This window comes from Actinia tenebrosa, unplaced genomic scaffold (genome assembly GCF_029948245.1).
Source record: "Actinia tenebrosa isolate PJP-AT-01 unplaced genomic scaffold, QUT_ActTen_1.0 PGA_scaffold3__52_contigs__length_22856419, whole genome shotgun sequence".
Lineage (NCBI taxonomy): Eukaryota > Metazoa > Cnidaria > Anthozoa > Actiniaria > Actiniidae > Actinia > Actinia tenebrosa.
In genome coordinates, this window is record NW_028292580.1 from 14102536 (window position 1) to 14123779 (window position 21244).

The 21244-nt window shown below is 44.6% G+C and overlaps 2 protein-coding genes across 2 annotated transcripts; both read right to left on the reverse strand.

Moving 5' to 3' along the window:
- Positions 1 to 246: 246 nt before the first annotated feature.
- On the reverse strand, positions 247 to 2410 carry LOC116292696 (transmembrane protein 121B-like). Its single transcript, XM_031700049.2, has one exon. It carries the CDS (start codon positions 1721 to 1723, stop codon positions 698 to 700), a length of 1026 nt encoding a protein of 341 aa, XP_031555909.1. The 5' UTR covers positions 1724 to 2410; the 3' UTR covers positions 247 to 697.
- A 523-nt stretch (positions 2411 to 2933) lies between these two features.
- Positions 2934 to 15485, reverse strand: LOC116292695 (uncharacterized). The gene is made up of 7 exons (XM_089035953.1): positions 15191 to 15485; positions 5658 to 6212; positions 5060 to 5428; positions 4581 to 4857; positions 3371 to 3400; positions 3116 to 3214; positions 2934 to 2964 (listed from the first exon to the last, which is right to left on the reverse strand). Exons 1-6 carry the CDS (start codon positions 15483 to 15485, stop codon positions 3130 to 3132), a joined length of 1611 nt encoding a protein of 536 aa, XP_088892079.1. The 3' UTR covers positions 2934 to 2964; positions 3116 to 3129.
- Positions 15486 to 21244: the final 5759 nt, after the last annotated feature.

Consider the following 21244-nt stretch of genomic DNA (forward strand, 5'->3'; position numbering starts at 1 on the left):
AAAAATTGCACACCTGGAGGTCGTTTTGATTTCAGAAATAGCACCGTCCAATCAGTTCAATTCAACTATCAATGAACATTGCATGATTGTTGCTAAATTAATCAATTGTTGAACATAAAAAAAAGCTATGGTATAAGAAATAGATGTGTAGAGTGTAATGAGGGTGTAGTGACCGGATACTGCACGGTACTGCACGGCACGGCATGGCACGGCACGGCACGGCACGGCATGACATGACATGGCTAGTCGAATTCAATTTTTTAGTGCTCTCTTTTGTTTCGCTCGCTTTGAATAAAATTTACATGACGTGTAAACACTAGCAGACTTCACTATTTTGTAAGCATAGTGAGACAGCTTGGCTCTCAATGCGAATGAAAATTAATAAATGTAAACTGAAAATAAGAATAATAAGAATAAAATATTTATCATGAAGAACATGCCTGATATGATGCCGTATCAGCAGTCCTCATCTGCTCGCGCTGGGTAGGATAGAGTTTAGAGGGAGTTTGAGCATTTCTTTGCAGAATTAAATGATAAACAACTTATCAGTAGGTTAAGCATCTGATACGGCTTTGCATTATTGTGCGTCACTTGTACCTCTATATATCAAATGAAATATGATATAAAAAATATACATCAAAATACTAAGAGACAGAGTGTTCTTAAGAAATAACTGTATCCCTTATTTTGATGTTATTTATGCAAGATTTGGATCCCCTGTTTTCACGGTAATGGTTGGGCCATCATTTGAAGGCGATTGTTCATTAACCCTCATCAACTCTAGTTCTCCTGTCGCTTCATTTGCACATACTTCAAGGTGACTCTTGAAAGAACTTTTGGCAAAGGTATTGGAGCATGATAAACACTTCTTGGGTCTTTCATCTCCACAAAACTCTGCTATCTCAATCACCCCCAGGACGATTGCCAAAGCATTCTTTGCTAGTAAAACTGAAATGTCCAGGTGGTACGAATGCCATAATATTAGACGAATGACCAGAAATGGTACATTAACAAAAAATAAAAAGGAACAGATGTAAAAGATCTTGAAAGACAAAGGAGACACTTGACCGTTGGCGTGAAATTTATTGTGCTTCAACTCGTAGAGAGCGAAAACTGGCAGGAAGAAATTTATGCACGAGAATATCAAAATGGCTATGTTCACTGAATCAGGGACTGCATCCTTTTCGAACAAGTACTCGAGCATTTCAACGCTGTCGAATAAATCGAGAGTAACGGCGCCGGAAAGTTTTTCCAAGTAGAATTTTCTGGATGTGCGGGGTTTGGAGTCGTGGTGAGCGAAGAGAAGGAAAAGAAACAACGCTGGAGTTATACAAAGGCACATCTTTAGCATATTCGGACCAAAGACCATTGTTTTTTCGTCAAGCTTACTTGCCTTTGTTCTAAAAAGCGTGGCGACCTGAGGAACAAGATGTAATGCATACACAAGCCAAGCAATGTAGGCAAAAGCAAGTTCATCGTTGAAAAATCCAACCCCTTGATCTAAACTGTATCTTTGTTTTCGGCTGCTTAGACGACGATACGATATTAGCATAGCTGCAATCCACGTCGCCAGAACCACTCCATCGGTTAAAAGCCATGCAAACCATCGAGAACTCTCTCCTTGGATCAAATAATAATCAATAATTGCTCCTTGGAACACAAGCAAAAGGACACCCAGAATTCTTGCAACATGACGACGCCAGATTGCTGTGTTCTTGCCCATATTTATGTGACTTGTTCAATACAGGAGATTATAGATTTACAACTGCTGGAAAGCGTGAACGAATTGAGCTGTTGACAGTTTTGGCTTTTGTTATTCATTGACAGAGTATATATCAATCAAGATGATTATATGAGCTCCAATCGAAATGGTTTAGTAATTTGAATACCAAATTACGAGCTTTGATAAAAGCAACGGAAATAGCGTTTGGATTGGCTAATAATTTGTCATTGATTTGTGTTTGTTGATTCTTTGACGTCATATTATATGGACCCCTGTCAAGTTTGGTGGATTGAATGTATATCCAGAAACAATACAGTATTATGTTCGAAGAAAGAACTAAAATATTAAAGTAACAGTAACAGACTTGAAGTTATGCTATTAGCTAGATAGCTAGATAGTTTTATCAGCACATTAAAACCAATTATAAAATCATTATGAAAAGATATGATATTGATCGGCCAGATTGATAGTGTTTTAGTGTGCAGTTTAAAATAATGTTGTCATCCAGATCGGACGTCGTCTCAGGTGAATGGTAAGTGTTGTAACAATAAAAAAATAGAATGAAAAATAAAAATAAAAATAAATTGAAACCAAATATAATGTATACACAGATTTATGCTGGACGCCGGGCAATGTTATCCGTTCACCGGAAGGCTGATAATGATATTTTTGAGAATCATTTACCAGCTATACTGTTATTGACACATCTCCAGGTGCTGCTCCATCTGACGGTTCTCCCGAGTTAAGCGATTGATAAAGCGGAAAAGAATTATTTTTAAGAAGATCTTGGTAGATATCAAGATCCCGAGATTGAAGGTCAGTTCTTTCTACTTGCCGTGGCGTTACCGGAAATAACTCTAAGCTATTGGAGTATTCAGGATGTCGATCACTTTGTTCCGGTGAGGTGCGTGCTACAGGTACAGTTCTTGGGTTATTGGTATGGACTGGATTGGCATTCTCACGACATTGTGACATTGTGGCACCTGCAACGTAGTCATATGTATCAGTTTCCTCGTAGGTACCTTCCTGGACAGCTGATGTTGGTCTTGGGTTTGGAATCCTGGTGGCGGATCCCTCTTGTGAAGACGACATCGAATCAACGATAATATTTCCATTTGAACTGTCATTTCTACAAATAAATGTTAAAGAAACAAACATGTATACCAAAAACAAGCAAATGTGTATATTGCCGAGAAGAGAATCACTGTACCTCGTGTCTTGTTTTCTTTGTAAAATTTTAACTAAATTAAGAAAAGAGCATGCGTAAATATTATTGTCTGTCGTGTGATCACACAGACCCACTAAGGTCTAGTCATTTGATATAAACTGGAAATATATAATCAATCAAGCAGATGTGTACATCTATCGTATTTTTCATATTAAAATACTCACCTTCCTTCTGTCGTTTAAGGCAAATATAAGCAACTAGGACTGCGACTGCCAATACTAACAGCACAACAATTACAGCGAGACCAGTTACCGTAGATTTGCCTGGAATGCCATTATCAGATTCGTTAGTAAGTGGGAAATGTGCAAGTACAAGCTTCAGTATTTATATACGTTTCATATGGACAATAGCTCTAATCACTGATTTCCAACTTCATATCACTTGCCATTCCCGTTAAGTATTCTATTTGGAGTACTTACTGCATTCTCTTGCAATTGATCGTTGATCCCCTAAAAATACAGGAATAAAGCAGGAATATTTACATTTATTCGTTTTGTAGGCGTTAAATTTTGGAACTCAGTTCGAGATGACTTTAAACTGAAGAGTCGTAATGGTTTCAAGGGGCTCTTAAAAGATTCTGCTATAAACAGCTATCAAACTTATAGCTAATGATGCTCTTTAATTTATGCCCTTCTTCTTTTTATTTATTTATTTATTTATTTATTTATTTATTTATTTATTTATTTATTTATTTATTTATTTATTTATTTATTTATTTATTTATTTATTTATTTATTTATTTATTTATTTATTTATTTATTTATTTATTTATTTATTTATTTATTTATTTATTTATTTATTTATTTATTTATTTATTTATTTATTTATTTATTTATTTATTTATTTATTTATTTTATTTATTTTTTATTTTATTTTTTGCATATGTTTAAAAGACTATTAGGATTTTTTTTTTGTGCCGGTGTGTGTTTGTGTTTGCAGTTTTTTTTTTTTTTTTATCGGGCCGTTACGTTTGGCCTATAGCACTTAGTTCGATTAGCTCTCTCTGCTATTTCTAAGTGGCTTGTGATAATCTCCTGCAATTATCTTATGATTTATATAGCGCCGTTTCTATGTAGATAGCATCAAAGGCACTTTACATTGAGTTGTGAACGTCAGATTATTTTTTATGCAATTTACAAACATGAGATGGTTAGCATAAGGTGTAGGCACTGAGGGTGGTCACTGTCAGGTGTTTTTACTTCCTTAGTGGTTCTTGTACGTGGCCCTCCAATATAAAGTGTGGAGAGCCCGGCATTCGAAAGTCTAACAATTTGCAGATGCAATTACAAAGGCAGCACTTTCTCATCATTTATTTTAAGACCCTGAGCGTTGGTCCGGCCGGGACTGGAACCCCGAACTCCTGCACGAAAGTCCGATGCTCAACCAACTGAGCCTATCTAATGATCCGAGTGCTTAGAAAGATGTTTTTGTTGTAAACAGTTAAATATGGAAACTAAGTGTTGAAAGTAAAAAAGAAACGAAAGGGAGGAGGAACGTACAAATGAATAATTGAAAGAGGGAACAAACGAACTGAGGAATCGGTAGATGGATAGGTGGAGGAATTGCTTAGTAATTGAATGAGGGAGTGATTTATCTCGACAGACAATATGCAATAGCTTAACAACTTACAATTGACAATAACATGTCGTTTTTGCTGTGACAGGCATCTCGTTTGGGTTGTTGTTTACTTGACATTCAAATGTCCCATTCTGGTCCCTTTTGATCTTGGGTATACTCAAAGAAGCTTTTCCTAGACCTTGACTTTTTAACACCCTCGCGGCACCTAAGTTCTGATACCACGTAACCATGGGTACTGGAGGTCCCTGTGCTTCACATTGTATGTAAAGATCCTGACCTTCATTGATGTACATCACTAGTGGTGGGCGAATAGTGAACTGAGGGTGAGCTATGTATACATTTAGAGAGAAAAACAGTCGTAAGAAATTGATACAATTAATAAATATTGGCGGGCAAATACCCTATCAGACATGTCAGAGCTCGGAAACCTTACAAAAATGAAAAGATACACAAATAAATTTGTACGTATATACCTATTTACATCAATTATTGGAAAATATTGTTTGATATAATTTGTTGTTTGAAATTACCTGTAACCACGAGTCTCACTAAAGTAGTAGTCGTTAAATTCTTCATCCGAATCGTGCAACCATATTGCCCATCGTCAGCTCTTGTCACAATGAAAATAAAGAACGTTGCAGGGTTGGCTTTACTCACTCGAGTAGGGTTTTGTAACCTTTTTGGACAAGTCGAGCTCAACTTGAATTCCCAGTTGGAATTTGCATGTGCAGTAGCAATCTCTGTTCGTGAACCATTTTTGCTATAAAAATCCCACTGAAGGGACAAAGAATTTTGATCCTCTTTCTTCTTCGGATGTTCATATTCCCAGACAAGTTTGGCATTACCACCTTCCACAACATGCAGGACACTGGAAGGAATTTTAGTGAATTTTGGTGCTCCTTGTCGAATCAATCAGAAATAAAACATAGGTTTAGTGACAAACTAAAAATAGCCTAACCCTCTTATATTATGCTCTCTTGATAAGATTCTAAATAATAATGATATTATAAATATTAGTAGATAAGATAAATAATGTTGACATGTCTAGCTAACATTGAAAAATATTAAGTCTAGAAAGTAGGAAAAATTGCATCAAGTTAGCAACATCATAAATATGTGAATCCTTACCTCTTGAGATTTTGTGAATTATTTCTTCTGCCAACAAATAGCTAACACCACCAGATGGAACGTGAATGACGTTTTCTTTAATGACCGTATAATCAAACAGTCCATGCAAAGTAACCTGTGAACCTATACCGACTGCAACTATAGAAGCATTGATTTGATCGAGACCCATCCTTGCTTTTTCCAGTTCCGATGGACTATTACTTGATTGTTTATCCGTGATGACTACTAGTACCTTCCTTGCTTCTTTTCTCGTTGGTTTTGTTGTGAAAATGTCCCGTGCCTGATCAAACGCAAGTTTGTCATTAGCTTGCGTCGCTAGGTCATATCTTTTTATGTTCATAATTGCATCCAGGATAGATTGTTTGTTTGGTAAGATGCTTCCAAAGTCAAAAGCAGTGTCAATATCACTTCCATAGACGATGACACTGTAGTGGAATCGGTAGATGCCATATCGCATGACAATTTGACGAATGATGTTCGTCGTCAAGGTCGTCGTTTGGTCAATATTACCAGACAGTGAAACTGCAAAGACAAAGTCGATTTTTTGAACTCCATCTGAAAAGAAACAAGGCAGCACAACATAAGCTAGGGCTGTTGAGAAAGTTCTTCAGAATTACATCTGACTCGGATCATTATCCGAGTATGCTCAACATTCAGCTTGAAAATAGCAGCAGTAAGGGGGACTCGCGGTCACCATTCGGAATCGCCCGGGAATTACCCGTGTTTATGCACTAGCGTCCCCCGCGGGAATTACCCGTGTCCCGTTATATGTTGCGCGCTGAGCCCCTTACTGCTGCTGTGTTGGGGATTAAAGGTAGCCGAAACGATGGGCAAGGTCGCAAACGGAGGATAAAATATTCCTTAGATATAGATGGACACCATCAAAAGCATTAGTAACAAGACTGTGCGCCGACTGCGAACTCAGGTGCTGGACCGCTTAGACGCCGACTTTGCCTTCACGACATTTATGGAGGGAGATACAGACGAGACGATGGACGAGGAAAGAGCAGAAAGGATAATTGGCTTGATGCCCGAAGGTAATTACCGCCTGGAGTTGACGTTTATAAAGTATTTAGACGGCGAGTGGATAATAGAAAAGGGCAGGAATCCAATACGGGCGTCTGGCAGGAAGGACCTGTTCGTTTTAAACAAGGACACGCGTCCTGGGGCGCAGGTGGGCATCGACATGTTGTTCTACGAGGTTGCTTACCCGGTTACCGTAGTTATATACGGCGCGTATGAGATTAAGAACCCGGACGTTAAGAAGCTCAAACCAATGCGCCATCCTGGTAACTGCGTGGGTAAGTTAGTTAGAGAGTTCTTCGAGGATTCCTCTAGGGGAGGTAAGCTTACGTTGAAGAGAAGAGAAGCCATCAGGAAATGGGAGCACGCTACTCGTAGGGCAGGAGCCACCATTGAGAACATCAAGAAGTTAGAGGTTGCTTTAGAAAGGCGCATACACGTGAAAGACATCACCGACGGCTTCATCTACTCCGGGACGCACAAGTATGGGGGCCGGGGTGCGCCTATCGTAATTTACCAGCATAACGCACATGCGTGGAGGGAGTTAAGGTTCCCAAAGAAGAAGGAGACGCGCGTTTACAAGGAGTTGCCGCTTGCAGAACTAATGCACGAGAATTCTATTTGGTTAATGGATGCGGAGGGAAGTCAATTTATGACCCAAGATGGTACTTTGTATCGTCCTGAAGTGGAGCAGCTGCGCATTCAAAGCGCCTGCGAGACTTTAGGAGAAGACTTCTCTGACGAAGTGCTTAGCAGTCGCAGTTTGGACTTCTTAGCCGCAAAGAAAAGAAACGGGTGGAAATCCACACCGGAGGAGTTCAAAGACATAGCTAAAGCTTGCGTAGAGCACGGTCATGGTGGCCTGTGGAACATGGAATACGACGAAGACGAATACGTGTCGCTGGATATGAAACATTGTTACCCCGCAAGCTTCAAAGGCCTAGGAGATTGTAAGGAATATTACGACCGTTACGGACATCCAGACTCCCAATTCTTTAGGGTGTCACTGCCAGGTTATTACGACGCCCCAGCAACGGGGTTTGTACGGTTGACCACCTGGAAATTTACGAAAGACTTACATCCAATAATCTATGCGTGGTACGGAAAGCACCTGCAGGAGAAAGAATGGATACCCATACCCCTATTGAAGTTCTTTGAAGAGCGCAAACTTTTAAAATACACAGCGCATGAAGCCATACTTTGTCACAGCGCCTTCACGCAATGGTTACCGGAGTATAACCCCACAGCGCGCGTGGTCATAGGAAAGTTCACGCAGGGCGCTAAGGAAGGAGAGAAACATATGCAGCGGCGCCTGATTACGGACGCCGGCGAGTTAAGCTTCCTCATCAAGCGCGCGCATGACAAAGGAACGATGGTATCCGTGGAAAAGTGGGACTATTTCATAGAAGCCGAGCAAAAAGAACACGAATGGAATGCGCTGTGTTACTACCAGGACCATCGACCGCAGTATTACCATCTGCGTGCCAGCATGTTAGCCTACGCGCACATCAATCTTCTGGCGATGCTCCTGCGGTTTGACAAAGAAGACATCCCGCGAGTAGCTACGGATTCCCTATACGTGAAACCGCAAGTCTTAGAAAAGATGAAAGAATTCTATACAGAAGACGAACTCGCGGAAAGTGGCCAATGGCGCGTCAAAGATGAAGAGATTAAAGCTTGGAGGGAACGCGTAAAATATCACGGCGAGCACACCCAGGGCACCGTGACGCCTACCAAAGAGCCTCTACCTTCAGTTGCCGACCCCATTTCCTACCAACGATTCTCTTACCTCTACGGTACGGGAGGCAGCGGTAAGACGACGCGTGTGTTGGAACTCTTTCCTAAGATAAAGGTGCTAACGCCAACGCATCGGCTGGAACGAGAACTCTGCGAAATGGGCCACGACGCGCAGACCTACCACAGCTTCTTTCGTTGGAATGGCCAAAAGTGGGTACCTGAAGCCATCCATGACATACCTCCGGTGATACTTTGGGATGAGATTTGCACCGTGCCTTTAGAAATCCTCAAAGAATTCGTAGAATTCCTCCGTGGAAAGTGTCAAGTAATATTCGCCGGAGATCCTTGCCAGCCTCCTCCAATAGCCGGAGAGATGCCCCACGAATGGCTGAAAGATTTCGTAGACCATGCGGAGGAAATCAACACAGATTACCGCAGTAAGGATCAAGTAAGAAACCTGAAAGCGGAATTAAGGGGGCTCAGTGACGCCGAGCAATGCAAGACACTGCGCAAACGCGTACGAGCGAAAAAGTACGAGGACTTTCTATACGCCTGGCACCCTAAGGATCTGGTGCTAAGTAGTAAGCGCGCAGCACAATCTCGCATACAAAAGGATTTGCTAAATATACACCGAGAGCGCTTCCCTACGCATCCCGTACCTGTTTGCTACAAACCCCACGACACCCGCATGCAAAAAAGAGACGTCTGGGTACCTGGTACCGACATCCAACTGCAGAACGCAGTAACGCACGATAAAGCCTGGGTACCCATAGAAAAGGTGGAAAAAATAACCTCCCATCCAGACTGGCGCTTGGGCTATTGCATGACAGTCCACAGCGCGCAAGGGCTTACCATAAAAGAAACCTTATGGATCATAGACCAGCGGCTGTGTTGGAGCAACCTCATCTACACCGCCGTAAGCCGCGTAGAATATGCCAAACAGTTAAAAAGAGCCTGGGGGCCGCAACTGCGCTACGATAAGACGCCAGAGGACGTAGCCAAAGAAAACATTGCTAAGAAACTCCTTCGCTACAAGCGGCACGACGAAGAAAAAGATATGACGTTCGACCTATGCGTGGACGACGTCTATAAGAAAGGGGCACGCTGTGCCAAATGTAACGTACCTCTACTATGGAGGTTTGACCCAAATGACGATCAGCAGTTCTCCGTGGATCGTATAAATAATAAGCGCGGCCATTGCAGAGGTAACGTAAGACTGACATGCCTAGAGTGTAATCGGGCGCGTGGAGCAGCACTACTCTGAGTCTTTGGGAACTATGAGCAGTTCTTCCTTGACGAATCCGCGACTTGGGCCATCTAGGTAATACAACACGGGTTGCCCTTCCTTGGTGACGGACTTCGAAATCTCATACGTTTCCAAAGACCAGTTGGGATCCGTGGCTCTCTTACTGCCACCTTCGAGTTCCCCCGACTGATAGAGGTATCTGACCACTATGTCGCGGGGGAGCTTTTTTTCCTTCAGTCCGACCGCCCTCGAACTTCTGACGTAGGACTTGTGTTCCACGTGTTTCTTTCTTATGGCATCCTTGGGTTTCATTCCCGTAGCCCTGGCCGCCTCGTTGTTCAAAGCCGCGACGACCTGGGGGAGCCGCTGAGTCCATTCCCTGTTGCGTTTGGAGGGATCTTCCAGCTCTTTCCAATACTGGTACCCAAAGAGACGCTCGGCCAAGGTCTTATTGAATCTTTCGACGATGCTCTGACCCCTGTGGTACTCAGCTTCGGCTCTCCTAATCTTAGTGTCGTGGTCCTTCAGGGTCTTAGTAACCACGCCCATGAACTCTGTACCCGCATCCACTTGCAGCAGCTTGGGCCATTTCAAGACGCGCTTATAAATCCTACCTAGGGCTTCTGCGACTTCCCCAGAATCCTTACTGGTTATGGGTTCGGCGTCCTTGTATCTGCTTGCGATATCGACTACGGTCAAAGCGTATCTATAGGTCTTTCTTCTCACCTTGTCGTGCGGTAAGAAAAGCAAATCCGCCTGATGAACTTCATTGGGGGCATTTACGGTGAAGCTGGGCCTGGGAATGTACTTAGGCACGGGAAGATAAACCTGCCAGAGGGTTTGTTTTCTTAGCCAGTTCTTAACCGTTTCTTCTGATACCCTGGCCGCGGTCGCGAGTTTCTTGATGGCCGACGCTCCTCTCCAATAGCCTTCGGGTCCATAGTAAATCCTCTTGAGTTTGTCCTCTACGCGGCCCATTATATGAATTCCAAAACAAGATTGATCTTGCGTCCGTTGAAATCCACCGTCTCTCCGTCCACTTTAATGGTGATGTTTATGCTTTCTACCAAATGAGACAAGTCATAGCTCAAAGAAATGGGAGTGTATTCTGCTGGGTCAAATGGATTACCTTTGGGCAGAAACTTGGACATAAGAGAAGACTTTTCTCCATTGTTGTAACTATGGACTAAGTCGCAACAGACTTCGTAAGAGGATGCGACTTTCCATTTCACAGGTATGGCTGTGTCGGTAATTGTTTTGCCCGAGGCACATAATAAAGATCCCAATGGGTCAGACTTTCCAAAAGTTACTGAATAGTTTGGCATATTATGTTTGAGGGTCATTTCGTGCGGCAATCCCGTGGTGAGAGTATAACCGCGCTTGGCGAGCTCCTTAGCAAGGGTGATTGGTGTGTAATGCCCATCGGGCAGCAATACGCCTTGATAATTGCCAGGCGCCTTAAGTACGGTCACCATGCCATTGACTAAATTATACCAAGAATTGTACAAAGAGCAACTTATGAGCCGAACCTTATGGGCTTTGATGGGGGGATTTAAATAAGTGGTAAAGTTATTCTTGTCGCTTTCCAAAAAGACGATCATATATCCCAGGCAACACAGTTCCCCTCTAGTGATCTGAGCGCAGCTCAGAGCAGATACGCCAAAGCCACGCCTCCGGCCAGCCCTGCGACTCCTACAAAGACCAATTCATTGTCTTTTTGTTTCTTAGAAGGCTGATAGTAATTCTTAAACTGAGGCTTTCTTAACCCCGTCGATGCCGCGGGGTGTGCTTGCGCATAGAGCTTAAAGGCGTAGTCTGTATTTTCGAAGTTCTTGTCTGCCTGCATTTTATCTTGGTAGTTCTTGTCCAACCAATCCCTGTAAGCTTGTCTTTTTTCATTCCAAGCTGCCACGTCCCGCTGATATTTCTCCAGCGCTAAGTCGTGTCTCTTTCTTTCGGCGGCTAATTCTCCGCTTTTGTCGCCTCTGACTAATCTATCCAAATATTGACCACCATAATTAGCTCCAGTGAATGCTAAAGCTGCAATGACTCCACCTGCGATTAAACTAGCCATTTATATATTGGGCAGGTACTTTTCCTTCCGTAGGTAATCCTTTACCATGATAGCCCCGCCTACGGCAGCGGTCATCTTAGCAAAGTTAGCGAAGCTCTTGCTTGGGTCTTCAGTAAAGTCTTCTTTGAGCACTTTCTTACCTACCCAACCAATACCCGCAACGATGGAAGTAATGATAGCTGCTTCTTCAACAGTTTTCAATAACGCGGTTGACATTATATTACAGAGCGAGAAGGTTATTACTCCATTTCAGGGATCTTACTCTTAGGGGGCTCCTGCACGGGTGCGTGATATGTTGGCGGCACGCGCACGGGTTCTACTTTTGGCTTCGTAGCCCGCCATTGTAAGTAAAGGCTGCCTGCAGCTATGATGACTCCTAACGCGCCGATGACGTACCCAGGATTAATAAAGGATTCCTCTTCTCTTTCCTCCACCTTTTCTTCTTTTTTGGCTTTGTTCTTCCTATTCATCTCCGCGAGCTTCTTTCCGGCAGCGACTCTGCCTGGAGATTTAGCCTTGGTAATCTTTTGCTCCTCTTGGGGTTGCTCTGCTTCCATTTATATCTAAAGACTTGAAGGACTTGATAAGTACTTGAGAATGACTTAAGTAAGTACTTAAGGACGACTTGACTAAGTACTTGAGGCGACCTGGGCAATTCCCGCGAATGACTTGACTAAGTACTTGAGGCGACCTGATCAGGTACCTCAGCAAGTGCTGCCTGGAAGACCTTTTCGACTTCTCTGTCCTTCTTGAAGTCCTTCCAAGACACCAGTACCTCCTTCAAGTCAACGTGCTGAGCTACGTGCAAAGCCGCAGAGGCAACTGCCATTAACTTACCGCACTTCAAAGACAACCACCGGCAGGTTATCTTAAGTTCTTGGGCGATGACATAGTCCTCGCTTATGTCCTTCCGCAGTTGCTCCACGTCGTCTATGGGCAGCGCAAGTCCAAGCAATTTAGTCGCAAGTCGGATAGCGGAGTCTGCTACGGCGTCCGTGGTCTTACTTGCAAGGGCGGCCTCGTACCTCTTATGGAACTTCTTAACCTCCTCTTCCGACAACTTATTAACCTGCTCATGGGTAAGTTCCTTGCCTATCATTTCTTTGCACTTCCCAGATGACACCAGGATGTTAAGTTGTTCCTTAAGGTTACTTTCATCTAACTGTGTGGGGACTTCATCTAAGAGCTGCTCAATCTCCATATATGTTAATGGAATACGGAAACCTCAAAGAGAAGATCATCTTGGAATGTTGGTGCGTTTTTAAATGCCGCATGTATTCGTGCAACTGTTCCTTGGATATCTCACCGCCGTAGTCGCTTAAAATGGTTTCCAGGTCTGACTTGCTCGGAGTATAAAATACGACAAGTGAACCTATGTTTTCCCTAAAAGGCTTGGAGACGCTGGTAAGCTGCTGCGAGAGCAACCAAACGCTAATATTGTCGTGTCTGCCGCTAAAGGCGAGCTTCACTAATTCGGAGGTGCGCCTTTTTACGTCGTCCCCGCAGGCAATGTCATCCAATATGAGGAGTGTCTGTGTATCTTTAGGGAATTGTTTGTGCCAGAACTTAAGATGGCTGGATAACTCATTAGGATCTAAGATATCTACAAAGAAGTCGTCATCTTTCACTCCTATGCCCGTCCAGGTGCGGTTGTTCACGTAGGTGGGGCAGAGCAGCACTATGTAGTCAAAGCGGTATCTAAAGGGTCCTAATAGCTGCTCCACGACGAATTGGGTCTTTCCGCAGCCGGTGGGTCCTACTATCAGAGCGTTACAAGGCATGTGATCTGGGTTCATTATATCCCTTCTTTCGAAGGGAACTTGTTTCCTGATATACATGGAGCCAGTGGAAGCAGTGCAAAGAATTGTCGCCGACGCAAAAGATAAAAGAGACACCATAGAAATGCAGAGGGAGGAAATCGACCGGTTAAAAGAGCGCGTGCAGGAGTTGTACGATGAAATGTGCGGCCTGAAGCGCGCGGAAAGGTTTGGTGCGCTCTTGACGATGGCGGGCTGGGCAAAAGAGTCCATAAAGGATTTCATGCGGTATCCCATATAAGGGCTATTAAATCCTTATTATATATGGAGTGTGAGCGGTGTAACAAGGAGTTCAGCAGCAAGCAAATGTTAAAATACCACGTTGAAAAGAAGGTGTGCGCTAAGAAGGCACGCGAGAGGCGTTGTAAGGAGTGTAATCGCCTCTTTAGCAGCGCGCAGATGTTGGATTATCACGTAGAAAACCGCGTTTGCCTAAAGAACGTATGTGAGCGCTGCGAGGAGGACAAGAACGACGAATGGCATCGACATCGGTGCCGCGGGTATGACCTGCTGAGCGTGGCTTGCGAGGAGCACGGTGACGTTGCTGCACGATGTTGCCCAAAGGAAACCCAAAGGAAGTTAACGCGCCGGAAGAAGGAAATTGACCAGCGCCTTGCGGAGTTTGACTGCGTCGAAGGCGTAAGGTGGGAAAACAGGGAACATTGGGAGGCGCTTTGTGAGCGCTGCGGCTGTCAAAGAAGTGACCAACATATTTGGCAGTGCCTCTACGATGGTCAAGGCGGCTTTAAGGAGTACTTAGATCGCTTCGAAGCTTGGCATGCCGGCAATGAGGCGGCAAGGAAAGCCCGTAATGATTAGTAGGCGGCTTAAAATAGTAAAGTAGGGTTTGTGCAAAGAGTCTCAAATCCCATTCTTATTTTTATTTATTATTATTAAGAATGATGAATAATAATAAATAAAAATAAGGACCCCTTTTAAGGGCGCTTGCATAATCTAATAATAATAAATAAAAATAAGGACCCCTTTTAAAGGCATATGGTAGCCTACTTTGTGGCATTTCTGGGAGGATTCCTAATCACCCTTTCAATATATGGACTGTATCACATGCGAAGCATCCAACGACGGTATAATCCCTGTAGTCCGTGAAGTCATCCGGGAAGTTATCCAAGAGCGCGCGGACCAACCGCAGAAAATCGTTAAAAAAAAGCAGTCCTCTTCGCAGAGGAAAGGTACGACTGCCTCTACTGCCGCCGCGTCTACTTAGGCCGCGACTTTACCGACCACTGGTGCCGCGCCGATCCTAAAGCGTGCAGGATGGTTGCCGACGCTTTATTCAGCTGCAGAGCGGAGACTGACTAACCCTACGTTCGATGTCGAACTTCCAACGGCCGTCATGCTTACCATGTGATCGCAGGTGGGTGAATTCCTCGCCTTGAATTACATAGCGTACGCAGTCGGGCGCCCACAGCGAGTACTCCACGCCGTCGTGGTCTTTGAGGACTAACCGTAGGCGGTTGATGTCTTCGAAGACGATGTAATTTTTTATTTCGTATGCGATGCCGTGCGTTAAATCGCGCCAGTGAATTTGTTTAATTACCGTCATTATATCTATGAAATATCTTTAAATGTGTCGACCGCGTTTCCAAAGACTTGAAGCGCTTACGACACCACTTACAGGGTATGCGAATGCCGTCCGCGTAGGTGCTTATCGCACGGCAAATGACGTCGTAGTCGCTACTAACCATTGTTAGATATCCGTTAGCTTCGTACTGCGAGATTACCCTGCGTTGATCTGCAGATAACATGCCGTTTCCTTTTGGGGTCTTTAATTCGATACAAAGCCCACGATAACGCAGGTGCGCATTTAGTATCAAAAGGTCCGGCTGACCACGTTGGTAACCCTTCTGCCAACACTTTATGCGTTTGCTATCCGAATCCTGTAGTTCACCAAGTCCGGGTGCTATGAGCATCTGAGGGTAAAACCGGCGTATGTAATCTACGACCTTTCTATGCAGGTCAAATTCGTTTTCTATTTTGAATACCAACTTGTTTGGGCATTCGAACCGCCCCACCTTTCTTAGCGTTGGTAAGACGTCCTCAAAGACCCAAACGTGGAATTCCACGGCTTTAGGCAGCTTAGAGCTAAATATCTATTCATACAACCCCGGCTCAGCTATAAGCATATTATACGTAAGGGATATTTTTCTTTAGAATGGCTGAGGCAACGAAGTCATTAATAGGCAACGCTCTTTAGCTGATTCATTTCCACGCTCAGTTGCGCGTCTGAGACCACGAAAATGTAGCAGTTTATTTTGTCACTGTCGCCCGCAGCGGCATTCTTTGTGCGCTTGATCTCCAATGTTATGCCATCCTGCGTATTTACCAACCGCAAGCCCTGGCCATGTAGGTCTTCGTCGTTAATGGTGCGCATGTCAATCCACAGCGCGTACTTATCATTAAAGAATTCCTCGGGACTTACCTGGTCGCCAAACTTACGCTTTACTTCTCTGTACACGTCTGCAGGCTTTATTCCCTGCGAGTAGACCTTGTTTGGAACCCCGTTAATATTCACGCCGACGTTAGTAATGTTGGGGTTGTGAAAGGCTTCGGAGTCGCGCTTACCGGCCTCATAGGGCTTAGCAAACACCAACATCAACCCCGTGAGACTTCTTCGGGGGAGGTTAATGCTTTGGTTGATAACCTCATCCGTCTTATCCAAGAAGCTAAATGTCTTATACATCACTACGTGGTCGTAAAGGAATGCCTTGCCAGAGCTGTACTCCATGCCAGCGCTACGGGCCAGCTCTTCGCTGTACACGGTCTCATACTGCAGCTCTAAGTTGGTGATAGAATAAGGATCAACAGCCCCGCTAATTGCGCTGTCCATTCCTCCTATGACGTTCGTAGTGTCCGCCAAGGTTACTTCAAACTGTAACTCGGATAACTGCCTGGGGTAGTACGCACCATGGTTCGTAATTACTTCGAAATCCAAAGGGATAACGTACTTGCTACCATAGGCGGTCTTTACCCTTGTTGCGTCTGCTACTGCGGTTGCTCCACTGGAGTCCGTAGGCGCGGGGTTAGTATCGCTGCGAAGCTTACGAAGAATAACGCTTCCAATTCCCTGCTCTATCTTTTGTGCACGGTCAAAGGCTGTTAGCCACAGATCCTTATACGTGGTGTACAAATCGTACCTATTCAAATCCAAGAGGGATTCCCCTGCGAACTTGATTCTCATCTTAGAAACGAGGTTCCTACCCACGTTATTGACGGCATAGCGCTTGTCCTTGGTGCTTGGTTGTATTGCTAGGTCAAACCTTAAAGCCAAGGTACCAGGAACCAATACTAGGTTATCCGTTAGGCGGGGCACGCCTACGTACAAGGTTTCTCCTGGCTTTGCGCTAGAAGGTGTGAATGTAACCCGGTGAAAGGTGCGTTCTGCCTTTAGTCCGCCAACCTGCTTAGGTAATACGTTGGGATTTAACTTTGAGCTTATCATATATAATGGAAGTAGAAGGAACGGATTTTGACCCCCTTACCGAAGAAGGTCAAGTAGACATTAACGACGATGAGTATGAGTCTTTGCTTCCTGATGACAACGTGGATAAACGAGGCCTCTTTAGTAAGTTACTTAACAGGTATGGCAGTAGATTTCGCGATGCTATGCGCTCCTTAAGGGAAAAGTATAAGTCCAAGAATCCATACAAGCCTATTCCGGAATATCTACAAATGGACGACCTAGTCCCTGAAGCCCCCGACGCCCAATGGCTTCAAAGAGTCCAAGAACAAATGGACGAATCCATAGGCAAAGACCAGCCGGACGACTTCGATAGGCTAAGGGAGTTATTGCCCGATTGGGATCCTAAAAAAGCAATAATGGTGTTTGATGAAGATGAGGAATATGGTAAGGAAATAATTCTTGGTAGGCTCCCAAAAAGCGGCTCTAAGATTTACTTAATTAGAGACGAGCGGGGAAATTTCTTTCCCGACCCCAAGATTCCTAAAACGTTGAGGAAAGCTATCGGAAGTCCTAACTTAGCAATACAGGAGCAAATGTCTGAGCAGCAGATAAACGTCGGCAGGCAAAGGTTCTTTGGCGCCCTTGCGCGACTGCCGCCCGAAGCAGGCGGAAAGACTGAAGATCAAAAAGTCATGCAACTTCAAAATGCAAGGGAAGAAATCAGAAACCTAACTACGGAAATAGAACGTCAAAATGAGGAAATATCCAACCTGGAGCAGGGGAAAATAGCGGAAGTAGCCTCCCTTAGAAGGGAAAAGGACGCTGAAATAACAAGGCTCGTGGATAGGATCAAGGATTTAACATATGAACGCGGGGGAGACCCACAAGAATTAGCAAGGGAATTACAAGCTGTAAAAGAGGAAAGAGACGTAATGAATGGAAGATACGCAGCCCTCATGGAAAGGCTCGATGAAGCTAAGGCAGACCGAAGGGGAACGTTTCAGGCCCTTCAGGACGCCATAAGAGGCTTGGACGAAAGGGACGAGGAACTTATGGAGTCCTCCAACACCTTGCTTAGAGTCGAGCAACACAGAATGCAGTTGTTGGATGAAGTCGCCCACAAAGACGAGCAAATTCGACAATTAAGTGGCGCCGTCGAAGACTTAGAGCACCACGCCAACGCGCAGCGGGAAATAATAGCCGAGCAAGCGCGCCCAGAAGAAGAGCGGGCAGCTGCGCAGAGGGAATTGGAGGAAACCTTGGAAAGGCTCGAGGAGGCAAGGACGAGGCTTGCTACCGCAGAGCGGGAGCGGGGGGCCGCCACTACTAAGCAAAAAGTAAAGAAAGTATTGAAGGTGTTATTAAAGATTGGTGTGCCGTTGGCATTTGCGGGCGGTATTGCTGGTGCGGTGGTTGCTATTATGGATGCAATTAGCGCCGTAGGTGCGAAGGCAAAGGCGCTGGGTAAAAAAATAGGCGGCGACCTAGCCAAGGTGGGTAAGGAAATGGGTGCAGGGCTGGCTAAGGTAACTACGGGACTTGCGGCAGGGTTAACGGCGCTGGGTAAAAAAATGGCAGCAAGCATTCCAGGCTTGCTTGGCAGCACCTTAGGTTTGGTACTAAAGACCGGCGGCGAACTGTTGAAGTTCGTGGGGAATAACATTTGGATATTAGTCGTCGCTATCGGCGTGGTATTCCTGAAGAAGATTCGGGGATGATCTTATCCTTATGTATTATGTCAGGCTTATCGTCGTCGTCGGACGCCCGAGGCATCCTCAACTGGGGATAAGTAAAGATAGTATTCGCACCGCCTTTATAATGCGGAACTAGCGGCAGCACACTCATGGTGCTAATGGGCTTATGATTCCAAATCTCATTAGGGTTGTTAACTAGTCGATTTACGTAAACTACGCGGGTGTTAAGCTTACTATTTGGGAAAAGTTGTAGCTTAACACACTTACAATTAACCACCATCTGAAACGTTAACACATAGAACGCCTCAGCACTATATACGTATGGCTGCGCCGAGAAATGAGTAGGCTCTCGATTATTAGTCAATACCCTAAAGGGTGCTAAAGGCTCGTTATTCTCATCTATTAATCTAAGCCCCATACTAGATTGATACGCCATGGAAAAGTCAATACTACAAATAATCAATGCAAGGCCTCCAACCTCGACCCACATTCCGATATCACGCCAGCCGCGATGTTCAAAAGCTCCATCCGTTAAGTAATAAACATGACGGGTTTCCCTCTGATGTGGATTCATATATTTCAGTAAACATAGTTTGCTTCTAGAGACTAAGCACCGTCAAAGTGCTGATGGTTGCGTGGTTATAGACTGTATCTCTTTGATTTTCTATGCTATTCACGCAAACGCTCCCTGAGTCATCTACGCGTATTTGTAGCTTTACCTTTCCATGGCAGTTAGCAACCATATGAAAAGTCCAAGTCGTAAGATTCTCGGGGCTATTCGCTGGTGGCTCTACAGAGAAATGCGTAGGCTCCCTGTTGTTCGTCTTCACACGCATAGGCTGCAGTATGCCATTCTCATCCAGGAACCTAAAGCCCACGTTGGCATGGCTGCTCGTGCCAATGCAAATACTACAAAGGATCAACTTCTTCCCTGAGTAGTTCAAATTCACGGACATGCCCGTGACATCAACCCAAGATGCCTGGGCGTATTTTTTCTCGCCTGTGTAAGTCGTATAGACACAATCTACTCCAGCTACGTAGGGGTTGTTCATCGCCATATATAATAGCTCAGACCAACACCCGCGACTGCTAGGCCGGCTTTTAATAAGTTATGGTCATATTCCTCTTCTTTTTAGGCGCTCGGTATACTTCTTTTGTTGGCTGCACTTTCTTAGGTGGTCGCATATGGTGCACTTTTTTAGGCTGTTCGACTAAGTGCCTCCTAATGGTGTCAGAGTTCACGTCATTCACCCCAAACTTCATGTCTTTGGTTGCTCGTTGAAGTTTGTTGTTGTATCCTACTACAGAACCAGTATTTATAGATAAATTACTGGGCATTAACCAACAACCCGGGGCTACTGCATAGTCCAACCTCGCCTTAGAATTTTGTATAGCTAGTTGGTAACGCTGTACGCCCTTGCTAATGTCGCCCTCCAAGATCGAACTTTCAAATAAGATCAAGGCTTCGGCTCGCGTCTCTTCTGCGGCGCCGGTATTCCCCACTATGCTAGATCGGGTGTTTACCTGAGCTCCAAGGATAGAATACACGTAAGCTTCTATGCTGCGGTTCAAACGGGCAAGGCCGGCCTTAGTTAGTCCTTTACCTTCTGGGGGTATGAAATTAAAATATTGCTTTGCTTGCTCGTCGTTAACCATTTTGATAATCAGTGGATTAGCCCCGGCATACTTACCACCCTCGTCTTTGAACAAAGGTCCATCGCGGACTTGCTTGGTATCCTTAACTGGACCCTCCAACCACCACCACTCATTCTTCAAATGATAATGGGTTTCTGGGTGGGAAGCCATGGTCCATTGTAAATTCAACGCGTGGACTTCCTTATCACTTAGCTCGTGTCCGCCAATCCCCCAATAAGCCCAAATGTGCCCCAAACCATTGTTAGCACCCGCGGTACACCTGAAATCCTTCCCTACGACACCAAACTCCTTACAAAGCCGGTCGTAAGCAGGAACGTTGTATTTATTATCTCTTGGATAAAACGTGGCATCTCCCGGCAGCGCAATAACACCCATTTCATGTAGTATTCGCCTCACCGTAAAGTGAAAATGAAACATAAATATTGAATTCTTCATCAATTTCGCACTCACACCGCAGCCGCTAGTGGCACACCAAACCGCAAAGTTCAGTTGCTGCGGCCAATAACGCATGTTAGGACCACTTAACCATTCATGAGATTCCTTGGCGGTGGTATGAATAATGGGCACGTTTTTGAAGATATCTCGCACCTTTAACGGAAAGGAATGCTTGTTAGAGATCCGCATGTTCAGCGTTAGGTCCAAGCTTGGATGTTCATTAAACGTAACTGCGGGTATCGGATAAGTACTGGTACCAAGCAATAATTCCTTTGACCAACCTTGCACGGGTTTAGGCTTAGGATGCTTCAGCTGAGAGTCTATCTGATCGACCAGCGTAGGTTTCAAATCCTCATTGCTGTACATTCTGGAGCCGTTAAAGTAAATCCCATCGGGTCTACGCTCAAACTTACTGGGGTCTGCATGCGGAAACATCTTCCTAAAGGCCCTCCAGTTCCAGTAGTCCCTGTTGTCGTGATGTGGC

Bases quoted from the DNA above. Each gene is read 5' to 3' on its own strand.
- LOC116292695 (XM_089035953.1), bottom strand. From the start codon at position 15,485: ATGCTCATAGCACCCGGACTTGGTGAACTACAGGATTCGGATAGCAAA. The intron at 5,429-5,657 runs GTAAGGATTCAC...TGATTCGACAAG, and splicing joins AATTCACAAAATCTCAAGAG to GAGCACCAAAATTCACTAAA. The intron at 3,401-4,580 runs GTAAGTTGTTAA...CTGTATTTTTAG, and splicing joins ACGACATGTTATTGTCAATT to GGGATCAACGATCAATTGCA.
- LOC116292696 (XM_031700049.2), bottom strand. From the start codon at position 1,723: ATGGGCAAGAACACAGCAATCTGGCGTCGTCATGTTGCAAGAATTCTG.